General features: G+C 32.4%; 1 protein-coding gene and 2 non-coding genes across 3 annotated transcripts; all 3 read right to left on the bottom strand.

Annotated features, from left to right (window-relative positions):
• Positions 1–3,623: 3,623 nt before the first annotated feature.
• On the bottom strand, positions 3,624–6,160 carry LOC109790267 (protein PLANT CADMIUM RESISTANCE 7). The gene is made up of 4 exons (XM_020349384.3): positions 5,487–6,160; positions 5,325–5,396; positions 4,747–4,959; positions 3,624–4,109 (listed from the first exon to the last, which is right to left on the bottom strand). Exons 1-4 carry the CDS (start codon positions 5,689–5,691, stop codon positions 4,033–4,035), a joined length of 567 nt encoding a protein of 188 aa, XP_020204973.1. The 5' UTR covers positions 5,692–6,160; the 3' UTR covers positions 3,624–4,032.
• A 275-nt stretch (positions 6,161–6,435) lies between these two features.
• On the bottom strand, positions 6,436–6,508 carry TRNAR-ACG (transfer RNA arginine (anticodon ACG)). The gene has a single exon. It is a non-coding gene; the product is annotated as a tRNA-Arg (tRNA).
• Positions 6,509–6,514: 6 nt separating this feature from the next.
• Positions 6,515–6,595, bottom strand: TRNAL-AAG (transfer RNA leucine (anticodon AAG)). Its single transcript has one exon. It is a non-coding gene; the product is annotated as a tRNA-Leu (tRNA).
• Positions 6,596–14,073: the final 7,478 nt, after the last annotated feature.

A 14,073-nucleotide genomic window follows, 5' to 3' on the forward strand; every position in this document is an offset into this window, starting at 1 on the left:
CGGCCGTATTGGGCTTCATTCCCTCCACTTCCTTATTTTAAGCTACTCTAAGACCTCTAAATCTACAGATAGCCATCCTATGGTCTTCTAGGAGTCCTTCTGGCTGACTTTCCTTCGATCTTTCAGGGTCTTCGAGTTTTATTTCCGACCCGGACAATTTTAGGGGTCTACAGTGGATGCAGTAGGTGAAGTTTGAAAGGCATGAAAAGAAAGGTAGTTGGAGGCGACCGAGTCTGTGTGGATGAGGTGACAATATTGTTGAAAAGTGGCATTAATAGGATGAGTTGTAGGGTTGCCTTTAATGGTGATTTGAGGGTCGTCATGCTTAAATGAAATGGTTGGATTGGAGAAATCTATTTCCCATGGGCTCAAGGATCGGAGCCATTCAATTCCAAGCACAATATTTGCACCTTGTATAGGTAGAAGATAACAAGAAATATAGAAAATGTCATTCGAAAAAGCCAGAGGAGTATTGAGGCAAAGTCCCGAGCATGTAATGTGCTCTCTATTTTCAACCATCATAAAAAATGAAGGGTAGGAGGTTGTATATAAATGTAGATGTGAGGCAAGGTGAGGTTGCAAGATATTATGGGAGCTCTTGGAGTCAATAAAGATCATGACAAAAATACCATGGATTGAACCTTGGAATTTGAGGGTTTGTGGGGACTATGAGCAATTAAAGGCTTGAGGGAATAATTGCAAGTGGATTGAATCGATGTGGGATTATGTGAGTATGGACTGGCTAAAATCAAGTTGGTCAATGGCCAATGAGTACTCCTCAAAAGAATCTTATACCAATAAAATCAAGAGTTTAGGGGTGCGCACTTATGTCCCTGATGAAATTTTTTGTCACAGTAATATCATAACCCAATTGCCTTACGTTCTTATATTAAACTTGGGATAGACGTTTGATAGAGAGTGATGATGATGAGGATTGAGTGACACTATTGGTTGGAGTAACGGTGGATGAGGTGATTGATGAGGGTTTGCTTTGCCATGGTGATGAAGTGGAACCTTTGAAAAATTTAGGCTTCAAATCTTGGATTTTGTCTTCAATGAGCTCAGTCAAACCAATAGCTTTAGTGATAGTGGGAGGGTGGTGAATGGCTAATTCCCTTTTGATGGTCAAATGCAAGCTTGAAAAGAAATAATTTAAAATGGCATGAGGAAGTAAATCAACAACGCAGTTATATAATGTTTCCAATTAGGCTTGATACTCATATATAAAGCTAGTTTAGCATAATTTAAATAGCTCTGTCATGTGGTTATTATAAGATGAAGGATCAAAGAACAATTCAAAAGCTTGAGTAAAACTAGGTCAATCAAAAAGATGATGGTTCATGTGCATCCATTTGAACCAACTAAGTGTTTCTTCTTTCATATAAAAGGAAATGATATAAATTCATTGATCCTAAGGTGTTTGATGGAACATGAAAAATTATTCAACCTAAAAATTCCAGTCCAGGGGGTCAAAGCCATCAAAAGGTAGGAGCTGGATTTTAGGAAGTCTTATGGATGGAGCACATCTACTATGATGATTGTGAGAGTCTCATGACAAGGATTTTGGAGTTGTAGGTTGTTGTCTATACGAGTGACAAAAATACTCAATTGATTTGTCAAACTTTGAAGCGTCTCTTCAATGTCCTTGGGATGATGATCCTTTGAGGTATTCTTGGGAGGCATGGTAAATCTAAGAAAGCACCAATTGTTAGTTGTTTATAAATAACTAAATTAAGAGACGAATAATATACCGAAAATACTTCATCTTTCTTTGTGTCCTTTCAACTTGATACAATCTTTAATATAAAAAAGAGGTAACAATCCCAAAGTTAGCGACCAATAAATTTTGATCATATATATATTTTTTAGAATTAAAAAAAGGAACTAAAGCAATCTAAAAGTTATGGTCCATCAATAGAAATATTTTAATCAAAGAGGAATTTGAGTGTTTCTTTTGGATTCCGTTAATTGCAGTTTGGACTTAAAGATTGCTATCATTGTGTAATTGTGTAGAGAGAATACTTAAATTATTTGATAAAAGCATGAAGAGTATTTTCTAGATCCTTAGACAAATGTTTAAAAGGCATGATAAGTCAATGAAAGTACCAAAATATTATGCTAACGTATAGTTGTAAAAATAAGGGCAAGGCAGAGATGGAAATAGATACACAAATTACTAATAACAAAACATTTCACTCCTAAAAAAGAGTTGTTACAACGACTTATTTAAAGTAGTAAAATTGTAACGAAATTAAGTCATCAATTGGGTTGCTTCTACAAAGACCCAATAATAATAGTCCTTAAGCCATGCTAGTGGTTTGGCAACATGTTGGGGCTTCTATTAAATGATCCATTTAAGTTTGCATACGCATAGGCCTATTTTGCTTGTGGGAAGGAGAATTAATATTCTTCGACGTATTTTGGCCAGTGAACTGGCACAAGTATTTAGTTACATTTTTTTAAGTCTAAAAGATGTATACAAGAATTCATCATGACCATTAAATAATTAAATGATGAATATATATTTATTTTATTCTCTAATATAACAAACTCACTTTAAAAGATGTGAATTCAAAATTAAAAGAGAATTCTTATATATATATATATATATATATATATATATATATATATATATATATAACTTATCTACATTATAATAAATAAAATATTATGTATCTATAACTATAATTAAACTTTATTAGGAGTGGTAAAATGAGTGAATATACTTAAAATTGACCCATTTTAGTAAGTTAACGAGTTAAAAATGGTGCATTTGATAAATTAAGATATATTATTACTTTAATATATATTATTAATTGTAAAATTGATGAGATACACTATATTTTTTCAAGCAAATGACCAAAATAATAAATATTTTTATTGAAAAAAGAGATTATACATAAAAAATGTACTGTTAAAAAATATGTGAGTAAAATAATATATTTATATTTTATATAAAATGAGAATAATTACCTAGAAAGCAAAATAATGCAATAAAATCAAAGTATTGATCTAATATAAATTCACTACAAACTTATCTTTTAAGAACATAAAACAAAAGAAAAGTATATTCATACGAGTTAACCTATCGAGTTGATAAGTTAGATGCAATGAGTTAATGAATTTATTTATCATACTCAACTCACCAAAATAGGTGGGTTGACGGGTTGAATATGGAACTCAATCCACATTATCATTTTTATTTAATATTTGCTACCAATTCAATAAAAAAAATATTATTACTACAAAAAGTCAACATACTTGTAATTCATGATAATTTGTAATTAGATAATAATATAAAATTATTTTAGATTATCTATCTATTTTCTCTAATATAAATAGTAAATTAAAAAAATTGTATAGAAGAAGTATTTGTTAGTCTACAGAATTTTTTTTTAAGAAATGAAATTTGAAATATTTGTATTATATATAAATTATGCACATGTTTGTTTGGACACCCATTTTAAAAGTGAGAAATCACGTCAATTTTTTTCAAACCAGTGAAAAGTTAAACTATTTGCTTTCCCATTTTTTATGTGAAAAACCGCATCCCTACCATGTACCGAATACATTATACATTATATGTGATACTAACTCTCACTTGATTTATTTAATTAAATGAGTCCAAAATTGTGATTGGTTTATTTGAAAATATAACGTTTACTTTTGACTTGTTTATAATGTTGGTAATTTCTACGGTGAGGACTTAAAAAAAACCCATTATTTATATAGGGTTATTTTTAACATTTAAATATATTATTAAAATAAATAAATAGTAATAATATACATAAAAATATTTCAATTTTTGGATTACAGACTGATAAGACTAAAATTTGAGATTGGAACTGGAATGGAGCCTGATACTTGCGGATTAGAATGACACAATTTTTTTTATATCTTTTGAATAATAAAAATTAAAAACACTCAAACAAAAACAGCAAACAGAATATGCATAAAGGATTTGAGAATTGAAATTAACAGCACCACCAGCTCTCAGGGTAGCGACAAAAGATCCTAAAAATGTTTCAGTTTTCATCTTCTCATAGATTGTGAAATTACTGGTGCTACTGTAACTCCTTGCCCTTGTCTTTCCACGTTGGCGTCCCAGCCTAAATATATTTCAACAAGAAGTCAGTTTCATATCATTTTGAATGAGAAAGAAGTGCTCAGAAATAACCATCAATGATCAAACTAAACCTACAAAGTGGAATTTTATGTTTCATTTGTTACCCTTTTGTATCGGCACGTAGAACTCTAGCTCAAAGTAAGATCTAAAGGGTGAAAGATGACAAAGATTTAATTATATCAAGACAGCTCAAATGATTAATTCTAATCATGGAAAAAAAGAAGTCAATCTATCACAAAATAAAACATGTAATTTTTCATCCGTCCAATCAGATTCAATAAAATAGTACCTCAAATGTTTTTTTTTTTTATCTTGTTCTCTAATTAAAAGTGGAGATGCAATCTTGTCCCAAAGAAAATTCATATAATAGATCAAGCTAATTATAATAGTAATTTGTAAACTGCACTTATAGAACAAAGATTCAAAGGCGTTATTAGCCAGCAAACCCATATGATATCTGACAATTCACCAAGATTCTCACCCTCGTACATAAAAAACAAAATTTGAAAAGAAACATGGAGATTAGTGGGGAAAAAAATAGGATCATCAAGAAAGTAATTAAAGATCCTGAAATTGATGAAATGACACTATATTTGTCGATCACAAATTAGAGATATTACCTATGCTCAAGTCAAATCCCCGGTTTTTAAGCTCTCTATACTCTTGACATAGAGCACAAGTTTCACAACAGAAATGAACTAAACAGTCCATACAAGGAGCCTCTGGTAAGTTATATTGTGCCCTCAATTTGGACCGATAATAGCACGAATACAAGCATGCAAGCCCAGTCAGAGATAGTAGCGTCCCATAAATAGCCCCATGACAAGTGCAAGCTGCAAATATTGAAACAAAAAATAGCAATAGATATAACCATTGAGTCATCCCCTCCTATATTGTAATGATCATAGAGCTTATTTGGACATTAAACATATCCGGAAAGACTTCTATCAAGAAAAAATTGAAAGAACAAGTGAAATATGTTTCTTCATAAACTAAAATTAACTTATTTATAAGCTATAATTTATAAGAATTCTTTCATATAAATTTTCCAAAAAATTACAAATAAACTTATACATAAGTTAGTGTTAGTTTATAGAGAAACTTATTTCATTTTTTTTCTTCTAGAAGTGTTTTTATAGAAATTTATCCAAATATGCCCATAATATATGTATATATAATGTTTAATATAAAAGCTTACTTGTATTGCCTTTATCTATTATCTCAGCAATCAATCCAAATGTAACGCAAGGGCAGAAGCAAGTGACGAAACCTTAGAAAATGAACAACCATATAGTGTGTCAATTGCTTGATGTTTATACCGCAGAAAAATAATGAATCCACATGATTTTTGGGTTCTTACAGCTTCCAGGATCATCAAGACAACGGCAAAGACCAGTTGACCATCTGTGTGTGTTGACACTGCCACTGGTGGTGATGTATGGAGGAGCATAAGGTTGTATTGGTTGTGGAGTGCCATAACTTGGAGGCACCACTGGTATAACATAGTTTGGATGGCTATGATGAGCTGGATATACCTCATCATGTTCATTCACTATAGGATACATTTTGTTGCAAATACTTACTGTAATGCCTCTAACTAAGACTAACTTCTATAGCTTGTCTTGGTATATAAATTGCAGGAACTTAATAATTAAAAGAAGTTACTCCGCATTTTAATTATCTGATTATTTTAATTGTCAGAAGTTGCAAAGAAATGTACCAATTAGTGATGAGTATATATTGAAATATCAACATAAATAATAAGAAAATGTCCTTTGATGTCAAGTAGATTAAGATAAGATCCTTACATTGCCATGCTCCTTCTTTAGGATTTAAGTTGATGTTTCCTCGAAAATCTTACTGAAAAAGGATTGGAAGAGAAGACAATTTGTGATTACATGATACATGTCTTGACTTGGACATGGTCAGGGAACATCTCTGACTCCAGAATAATATATCATTTGCAATGATGCAAGCTGAAAAACCATGCACCAATGATTAATCTGCCACAGGGTAATATGAATCATGAGGACCTACAATGGTTTACCAGACAAGGATAGTCGTGTTAAAATAAATAACAAGTCAATATGAATCAGTTTCAAGTAGCAACTTTCCTACAAGTATGTAGTTTTTATATCAATACAAACAAATTATTCAACAACCTTAAATCTTATAATATCTTCAACAACCGAAGGTTGTAATTTATTATGTTTTGTGTTCAACAAAATAAAATATAAAAAAAACTATAATTACTTCCAATGTGTAGAAGCTTCATAAACGAAAAATTATTATATTTTTGAAAAGAAAAGCGACTCCACTGGGGATCGAACCCAGAATCTCTGGTTCCGTAGACCAGCGCCTTATCCATTGGGCCATGGAGTCAAATTTTGTTGAGAGTGGGATTTGAACCCACGCCCTTTCGGACCAGAACCTTAATCTGGCGCCTTAGACCAACTCGGCCATCTCAACTTCATGGTAGGTTTTGCTCCAAAATGATATTTGTTATATTATAACAGTATCAGCGACACTTCAATTTAAATATCACTTCGAGTTGTTCTATAATCTTTCGTAGATTCCCTCTCACTTTCCTAGCCATATTTTTTTGAAAAACATAGAAGAGCAAAGCTTGATACACCCTATCTAATTCACCATATTTGTGTTTGACAATGTTATACCAAATTGTCTAATTATCGTGTAGACAACATCGTTTCTACTTTGCAAGCAGGTTAAGATTAAACACCAATTAAGTTTTTACCCCTAGAGCTTCCTATTCTTTGGGCTGACAAATTTCATCTAATTCATGTAATTTTTTTAGCTTCATCCAACCCACTTTCAAAATTTTCGTTGAATACCCGCTAGTACCTAAGCCACTTTTTTTTTTTGAAACAGCCAATAATATATTGAATATGTGGCATTAGGGGTGCCACAAACCCACAATTACAGTGAAAAACAAGGTAAGGTATAGTTAGTTTATGAGCAAAGCTAGGCAGCAATCAAGAAGGTCTACATATTTAGGTATAATTTATCCCAATAGAGAGCACATGTAGCCCGGTAGGTACGCCTGGCCACCATATCAAATCTCAGACTTGACTTCTCCACCCATTTCACAACCACACAGTAAGGTGTAAGTTGACTTTCAATTCCTCTAGCGCAGTCACCCTTCCTCTGAAAATCTTGTTGTTTCGCCCATTCCAAATACACCATACAACAACACTCCTAACAATATCCCAACCCTTCATTTGGCGAAGACCAGAACATAGTTGTGGGTACTGACAATAATGTAGCCTCATTGTTTGAGGCTGGACTGTGCTGATAGAAGCCCAAGAAAAACAGTACTTCCACAATTGGTCAGCAATTGGGCAGCTGAAAAAGAGATGCGGTAATGTCTCTGGTTGCTCATTGCACATCACACACATTGAGTCTAGAGGAGGCAAGACGATGCCTCTTCTTAGAAGATTATCAACTGAAGGAAGAGCATTATGTAGTAGACGCTATTGCAAGATCGCAACTTTAGGTGGGATTTTCAGATGCCAAATGTGAGCCAATAAGTCGTCCACCTGACCATTGTACTTGAGATCATGTAATGCCTTGTAGGTAGAGCTGACCGAGAAGCATCCTGACTTATCAATAGGCCACACCCATCTATCCTTAGCATGTTTTTGCAAGGCCACTGTGGAGACTGCATGTTGAAAGAATATCCATTTCTCTTGATCTCTCTCTAGCCAGTTTCTTCTCCATTGGAATTGCCAGTGCCAATCCTCTCCCTCCCAGCAGCCCATGTCAGCCAGCTTATAACTTTGTTGCTTTGAGTTGACATACACCCGAGGAACCTTTTGCAACAAACTTTCTTCTCCTATCCACACATCCTCCCAGAAGTTAATTTCACCCTCATTCCCAATTTTCCACCTCTTAATTTTATCAAACCATTGTGACTGCTCATGACTTCCACAACATTTCTGTAGATCCCTCCACCACTCAGACCAGAATCTATGTTGTCGACCTCGTTGTCCCCCTCCCAAGCTACCATGGCCACCATATTTTGAGTCAAGGATGCGACTCCACAAGGTATCTTTTTGATAGAATAAGTTCCATCGCCACTTTGCAAGTAGAGAGGCATTGAAACATTTCATGTCCTTTATCCCCAACCCTCCTAGACTTTTTGGAGACGTGATCGTTTCCCACTTTACCCAGCAGATTTGCTTTGTCCCTTCGTCCATGCCCCAAAGAAATCGCCTTTGAATAGCTATCAACTTTTTATGTACTAATGCTAGCATCCTAAGGAAAGACAAGTAATAGAGGGGGATAGCTGATAGCACTGAGTTAATCAAACAGACTCTCCTAGCCATAGATACGAACCTGTGTTTCCAGTTGGCAAGCTTATCTTTAATCTTCTGCAGTACCGGTTTCCGTGTAACTAAATGTAACAGCCCAGCAACCCGCATGTGGATATTGTCCGCTTTGGCCGCAGCCCTCACGGTTTTGCTTCTGGCAATGGCACGCATGCCACCCCAAAACGCGTCCACACAAGGAAGGTATCCACACCCATATATATGGCATGCTTCGTTCTCCTTCCTAACCGATGTGGGACTTCACAATCCACCCCCCTCAAGGGAGTCCAGCGCCCTCGCTGGCACACCGGCCCGAGTCCCGGCTCTGATACCAAATGTAACAGCCCAGCAACCCGCATGTGAATATTGTCCGCTTTGGCCGCAGCCCTCACGGTTTTGCTTCTGGAAATGGCACGCATGCCACCCCAAAACGCGTCCACACAAGGAAGGTATCCACACCCATATATATGGCATGCTTCGTTCTCCTTCCTAACCGATGTGGGACTTCACACTGAACTCCTAGCTGAGGCCCCGATTGGCAGACCCAAGTATGAGAATGGAAAGTGGAGTGATTTGCAATTTAGCAAGTCTGCATACCTTTCTGTAAGACTGTTGTTCACACCTAAAATGCCTACACTGCTTTTGTGAAAGTTGACTTTGAGTCCTGATGTCAATTCAAAACTCCTCATGAGGCACTTGACTGTAATTACATTTTTCATGGTTGCCTCTCCGATAAAAATTGTGTCATATGCATACTGTAATAAGCTGATTGGCACCTTTTTCTCCCCGACTTGATACCCAGCAAATTTACCTTTAGAAGTTGCCATCCTCATGAGCCCTGTAAGGCCTTCAGCCACGATAGTGAACAGGAACGGTGCTAGTGGATCACCCTGCCTGAGACCTTTCTGTGGAATAAACCCTAAACCCTAAACCCTAAGCCACTTTAGTTGGCATATGATACAAAGATAAGAAATACATAGGCAAACTAGATAAAATAAAGTTCAAAAGAGTAATTATACTTCTAAAAGAGACTTGTTTACTTTTTCCCTAAAGGAGTTTATAATTGGTTGCCATGTGGGTTAGTACCTTGGACAGTACATGGAATTTAAATGGAACACTGTCAATGCTATAATGGGATCTTAGAACCTAAAGTAACTGTCTCATTGACCTTGTTACAACCTTGTTTAATGCTTATAATTATGTTTTTCATGTAAGCTATTATAAAACATTTAAGTCGAGAATAACAAAAGTCGTGTGAGTTTCAAAAGATTGTGTGTCATTTTTCTTACCTACTCCTTCATTTTTTTGATCAAAAGATCATTACCATTCGTCCTGTACTTTGGCCTGCACATGTGTCAATATTATACTCAACCTTTTCGCTTTTTTGTTTTTCTTGCTTACTTGAGTGATCATGAGACCGTTTTTCTTTTCTATAGTGAGTTGGGATGATCAATGTGATCTAAATTAACCGGTTATGCATTATACCCACAACTTTGATCAAGCTTTGAGCCCATATTAGCTAGGTTCAGCTTTGCCCATATCAGTAAACATGTTAGAATATTTCTTGTTATACTTTACTTTTTCTCTTCGCACCTTATGCATGTCTTTACTCATCCTAAAATTTCTAATTAAAATATTAGAGCAATATTTTTTTATTCTTTTCCTTTTATGGAAAATTGTATTTTTCATTATAAAATTACTCATCCTAAAAACTAATTTTCGGAAGGCATTAATTTTCGTAGAATTTGTAGATGTCCCGAAAATTTAATTTCCAAAATTTACTAAACTGACCAGCATGGTATACTCTAATATTCTATATATTTTTGTCATCTTCTGCATTCTAATTCTAATTAACCTAAACATCAAAGTCCTTGTAGCTGATCACACATCAGTGTTTGGCTTGTACATAATTCCCAAAGATTATACCACAAATATTTCTAACCTTGGGTTGGTGCTAAACAAAACATATATCTTTTCTATTCACTTTGTTGATTAGTTATATAGTGTAATTTATTAACAACACATAAGATTAATATTAGTTTATATAAGTAGTAGGTGATTATGTCTTTTAATTAAATTATTCAGGATTCGAATCTTGATCTTAAATATGAAATAAATTATATTAAAAAAAAATATATTCACTTTATGTACTCTCACAATTTCTGATAGAAATTAATTATTAATATTTCATATTAATATCATAATTATAAATATAAATATAAATATAAATAAAATAAAATAACAACACATAAGTAATCGTGAACATTCAAGTGATTATGTTAAGCAAGGAGGTGAGGAAATTTCCCTAATCACGCACTTTAAAATCGTTGTTGGTAACCGAGGTTGGCTATTCATTGATAATTAAGTTGGCAAAGAAGTCATGGAGATGAGTTAACTAGGGTTGTACATTATTTTTTCGCCAACCTAGTGAAGGCTATAAAGTATTCTCTTTTAAAATATTGAGATTCGAATGTCTCGAGAAAATGGGATTAGATTCTCTTCTAAGAGTGACCTTAATTATGAAGCCATGATCACCCTTGTGCTAGGGTTTCAACAACTGCAAGCATCCGTTCACACGGCAATAATATTAACCCAAAGAAGAAAAAAGTTTTCCCCCATATAGGGATGAAGAAAATGAAGTAGATAACTTTGAGAAAGGACAACCGATGACTCGAATTGAACCTGGAGTACATATCATTGGTGTTACAGTTTCTGTCATGTTATGTTTGATGTTAGATTCAACCTATGCTATGGCGTGTTTATGTTCACGAAAAATATGATTTGTGTTGATAAAAACAAAGTATGTCGTGCTATGATATGCTGGTATATCACGCTTTCTTTTATCTTAATCAAACATGATCATGAGTTGGATATGTTCTGTTCTTGTCAGTGTAGAATCTTTTTTATATTTCCACTGCCTAACTTGTTACTAAAATCATAACTTAAGCAATAGAGAACAACCACATTCCACAGAATTAAACAAAGTAATTCAACGTTTACAAGAGAGATTACCGTGTTACGTTTTGAGCAAGATTCATGCATGCCATGCCACCCAAAAAATAAATTAGAGGATTTCTCGATCTGACATAGTAAAATGAGCCTTGAGCGTTGAGTGTGTATAAGATATTGAATATAATTAGAATAACAAGGAGTAGAGCATCATTTGATTGGATATGATGATATTAGATTAGAATAATAAGGACTAAAAGCATCATTTATTGGATTAAAAGAGACAAGTTTTGCTAACATGATAGGAGACCAAAAGGGGGACAAACTCTCAGGCCTAACTTTTCTCCAAGTAACCTAGCTAGCTAAGTGGTGAATTTCATTAAATCTTCTACTAATCTCTCTAACAACATTAATCTTCGAAGTGGGATGAAACCATTTGTCCTAAGCTCAGTTCCCAAGAAATATATATAAAAGTTGAGGATGGGGATTTCATGTGAAGGACACTGAAAAGAAACACGTGAAGGTCAATAGTTCAACTGAAAGATTCTTTACCGCCGTATGAATTATTAGTCTTTGCATGCATTACTTAATTTGCATGTATGCTTTGTTTCCTTCTTGTGCTTACAACTAGCTTCCAATATTTGTCAAAAGAAGAGAAGAATACAGACATGCTACTTCGGCTAAATAATCTGACTTAACTCACATGGACCTTCAAAGTCTGAGCATCTACTATTTCTACGTTCACTTATTTTTTATTTTCCATTTTACTCGAATCAAATTTCCAAGAAAATATTAATACTTTACCTATTTAAACATTTAATGGTGATATACTGCCATACAGTCTATTAATAATGGTTTATATGATTTTTTGGATAATTATTATATAAATTAATTTATATATCATTTATGACGAATTATGGCAGAATAACTAGTTAAAAGTGTATTATCATTAAATTTTGTAAACATTGCCTTGATGTAGTCTCTCTTTCTTTGTATGGACAAATGTTCTTTTTCTTACGTTAATGTATAGTACGTATTAAATGTAGATGGTTAAATCTTGTAATAATTATTTTTAAATTATGTTTAAAGCTAAGTGATTTTTAATTGATATGAAAATCTCTGCCTTAACAATATGATAGTCGGTGGAAATTTCGTTCGAAATTTTAACATGTTTTGCATAACACTTGTTATTGGAGATTCATTAGGTTCATGCTTCATCAGTAAGTACTCACCTATTAAGAGCAAGCTATTTTGGAATGGATGTAATAAAAGATTAAAAGAATACAGGAAAAAAGATGAAAAAACTGTATAAGTATAATTATTAATAAATTAATATAAAAGAAGTTTTGAATCTTTTTATAAAAATAAAAAAGACTACAAAAGATGAAGAATGGACATGTTTTTAATACATGAATTTCTTCTTCTCTTTTATTATCGCATCATTAATTATATCACATCATTTAGTTTTCCTTTTTCCCTATTTTTAGGTGTCATAAACACTTCTTATGTGTGCAAAATATCTTCCTTTTTAATTATAACACAGCTTTTTTCTCTCGATAGTCAAAATCATCCGCAAATAATGTCGTTACCCTTTTTATCACGCATCAGTTATATGTCAATATACGTGTGTTGCAAGACAAAATTAAACTAAAAAATATTGTGTTGTAAAAAGATATTGTTATAAAAAGTTTGTCATCCAATTAAATAATTCAACCTGAATTAAATACTTCAAAATTTTATTAAAAAAATTATGTCATCGTATATATACTTTATAAAACAAATTTTTTTAAAAAATATTATCTTATATACAGTTATAAATATTTGATTAAATTGCACTTTTTTTCTTTATTTTTGTCTTTCAATTTTCTATTTTAAAATAGACATTTAATATCTTTAATTTTAAAAATATTAAATTTTAATTTTTTTTCTCAAATTAACATCTATTAACTATTGAATTTTAGCATTTATTTATATTAAGTGATATGACATTTAGTCATTTGACATTTAGAAATGAAAGAACAAAAAATAAGATCATGTAAATAAAATTTATCAATAAAATAAATCAATCACTCGGTTAACATATATATATATATATATATATATATATATATATATAAGAATTTTTATGTTATTTTTTAATTTTTGTTTGTATATGTTATATTACTTAAATGATAATAAGTTATTAAATAATATCAAAATTTAATAATCAATAAGTATTGAATTAATTAATTATTTTAATAAATTATGATATTATTTTAAGTATTCATAGTGTATATATATATATATATATATATATATATATATAATTTAAGTATGTTTTTGAAAAGTGTTGCAAATAATATTTAAGAAGAACTAATAATGTGTGATAGGTCAAGTCAATATATCATGAGGTTTAAAATAAATCTTAAGTGAAATTTTTTTAAATTAATAATGGTATTTTTAATTAAAAAATAAAAATATTTTAGATATGAGTCCTAAAAAAAGTGATCATTTTTGGATTTTTTTAAAGACAAACCTTTTTAAGTGAGTTTTTAAAAATAAAAAGGTAATTTATATGTTTATTTTAAGAGGTCCAAAGCAAAGGTCTCATTAGCGTTATACTTGACCGGCCCTGCATGTATATGTTTGATATGAAAGAAATATTAATATTTTTTTACTGTCTTTTGAGGT

The sequence above is a fragment of the Cajanus cajan genome, chromosome 3 (genome assembly GCF_000230855.2).
Source record: "Cajanus cajan strain Asha chromosome 3, NIPB_CcT2T_4, whole genome shotgun sequence".
Taxonomy (NCBI): domain Eukaryota; kingdom Viridiplantae; phylum Streptophyta; class Magnoliopsida; order Fabales; family Fabaceae; genus Cajanus; species Cajanus cajan.

Excerpts from the sequence above, each read along its gene's own strand:
- LOC109790267 (XM_020349384.3), bottom strand. The coding sequence starts at position 5,691 with ATGTATCCTATAGTGAATGAACATGATGAGGTATATCCAGCTCATCAT. Across the intron at positions 4,960-5,324 it reads AATAGATAAAGGCAATACAA|CTTGCACTTGTCATGGGGCT; the intron begins GTAAGCTTTTAT and ends CAATATTTGCAG. Across the intron at positions 4,110-4,746 it reads GGGATTTGACTTGAGCATAG|GCTGGGACGCCAACGTGGAA; the intron begins GTAATATCTCTA and ends AAATATATTTAG.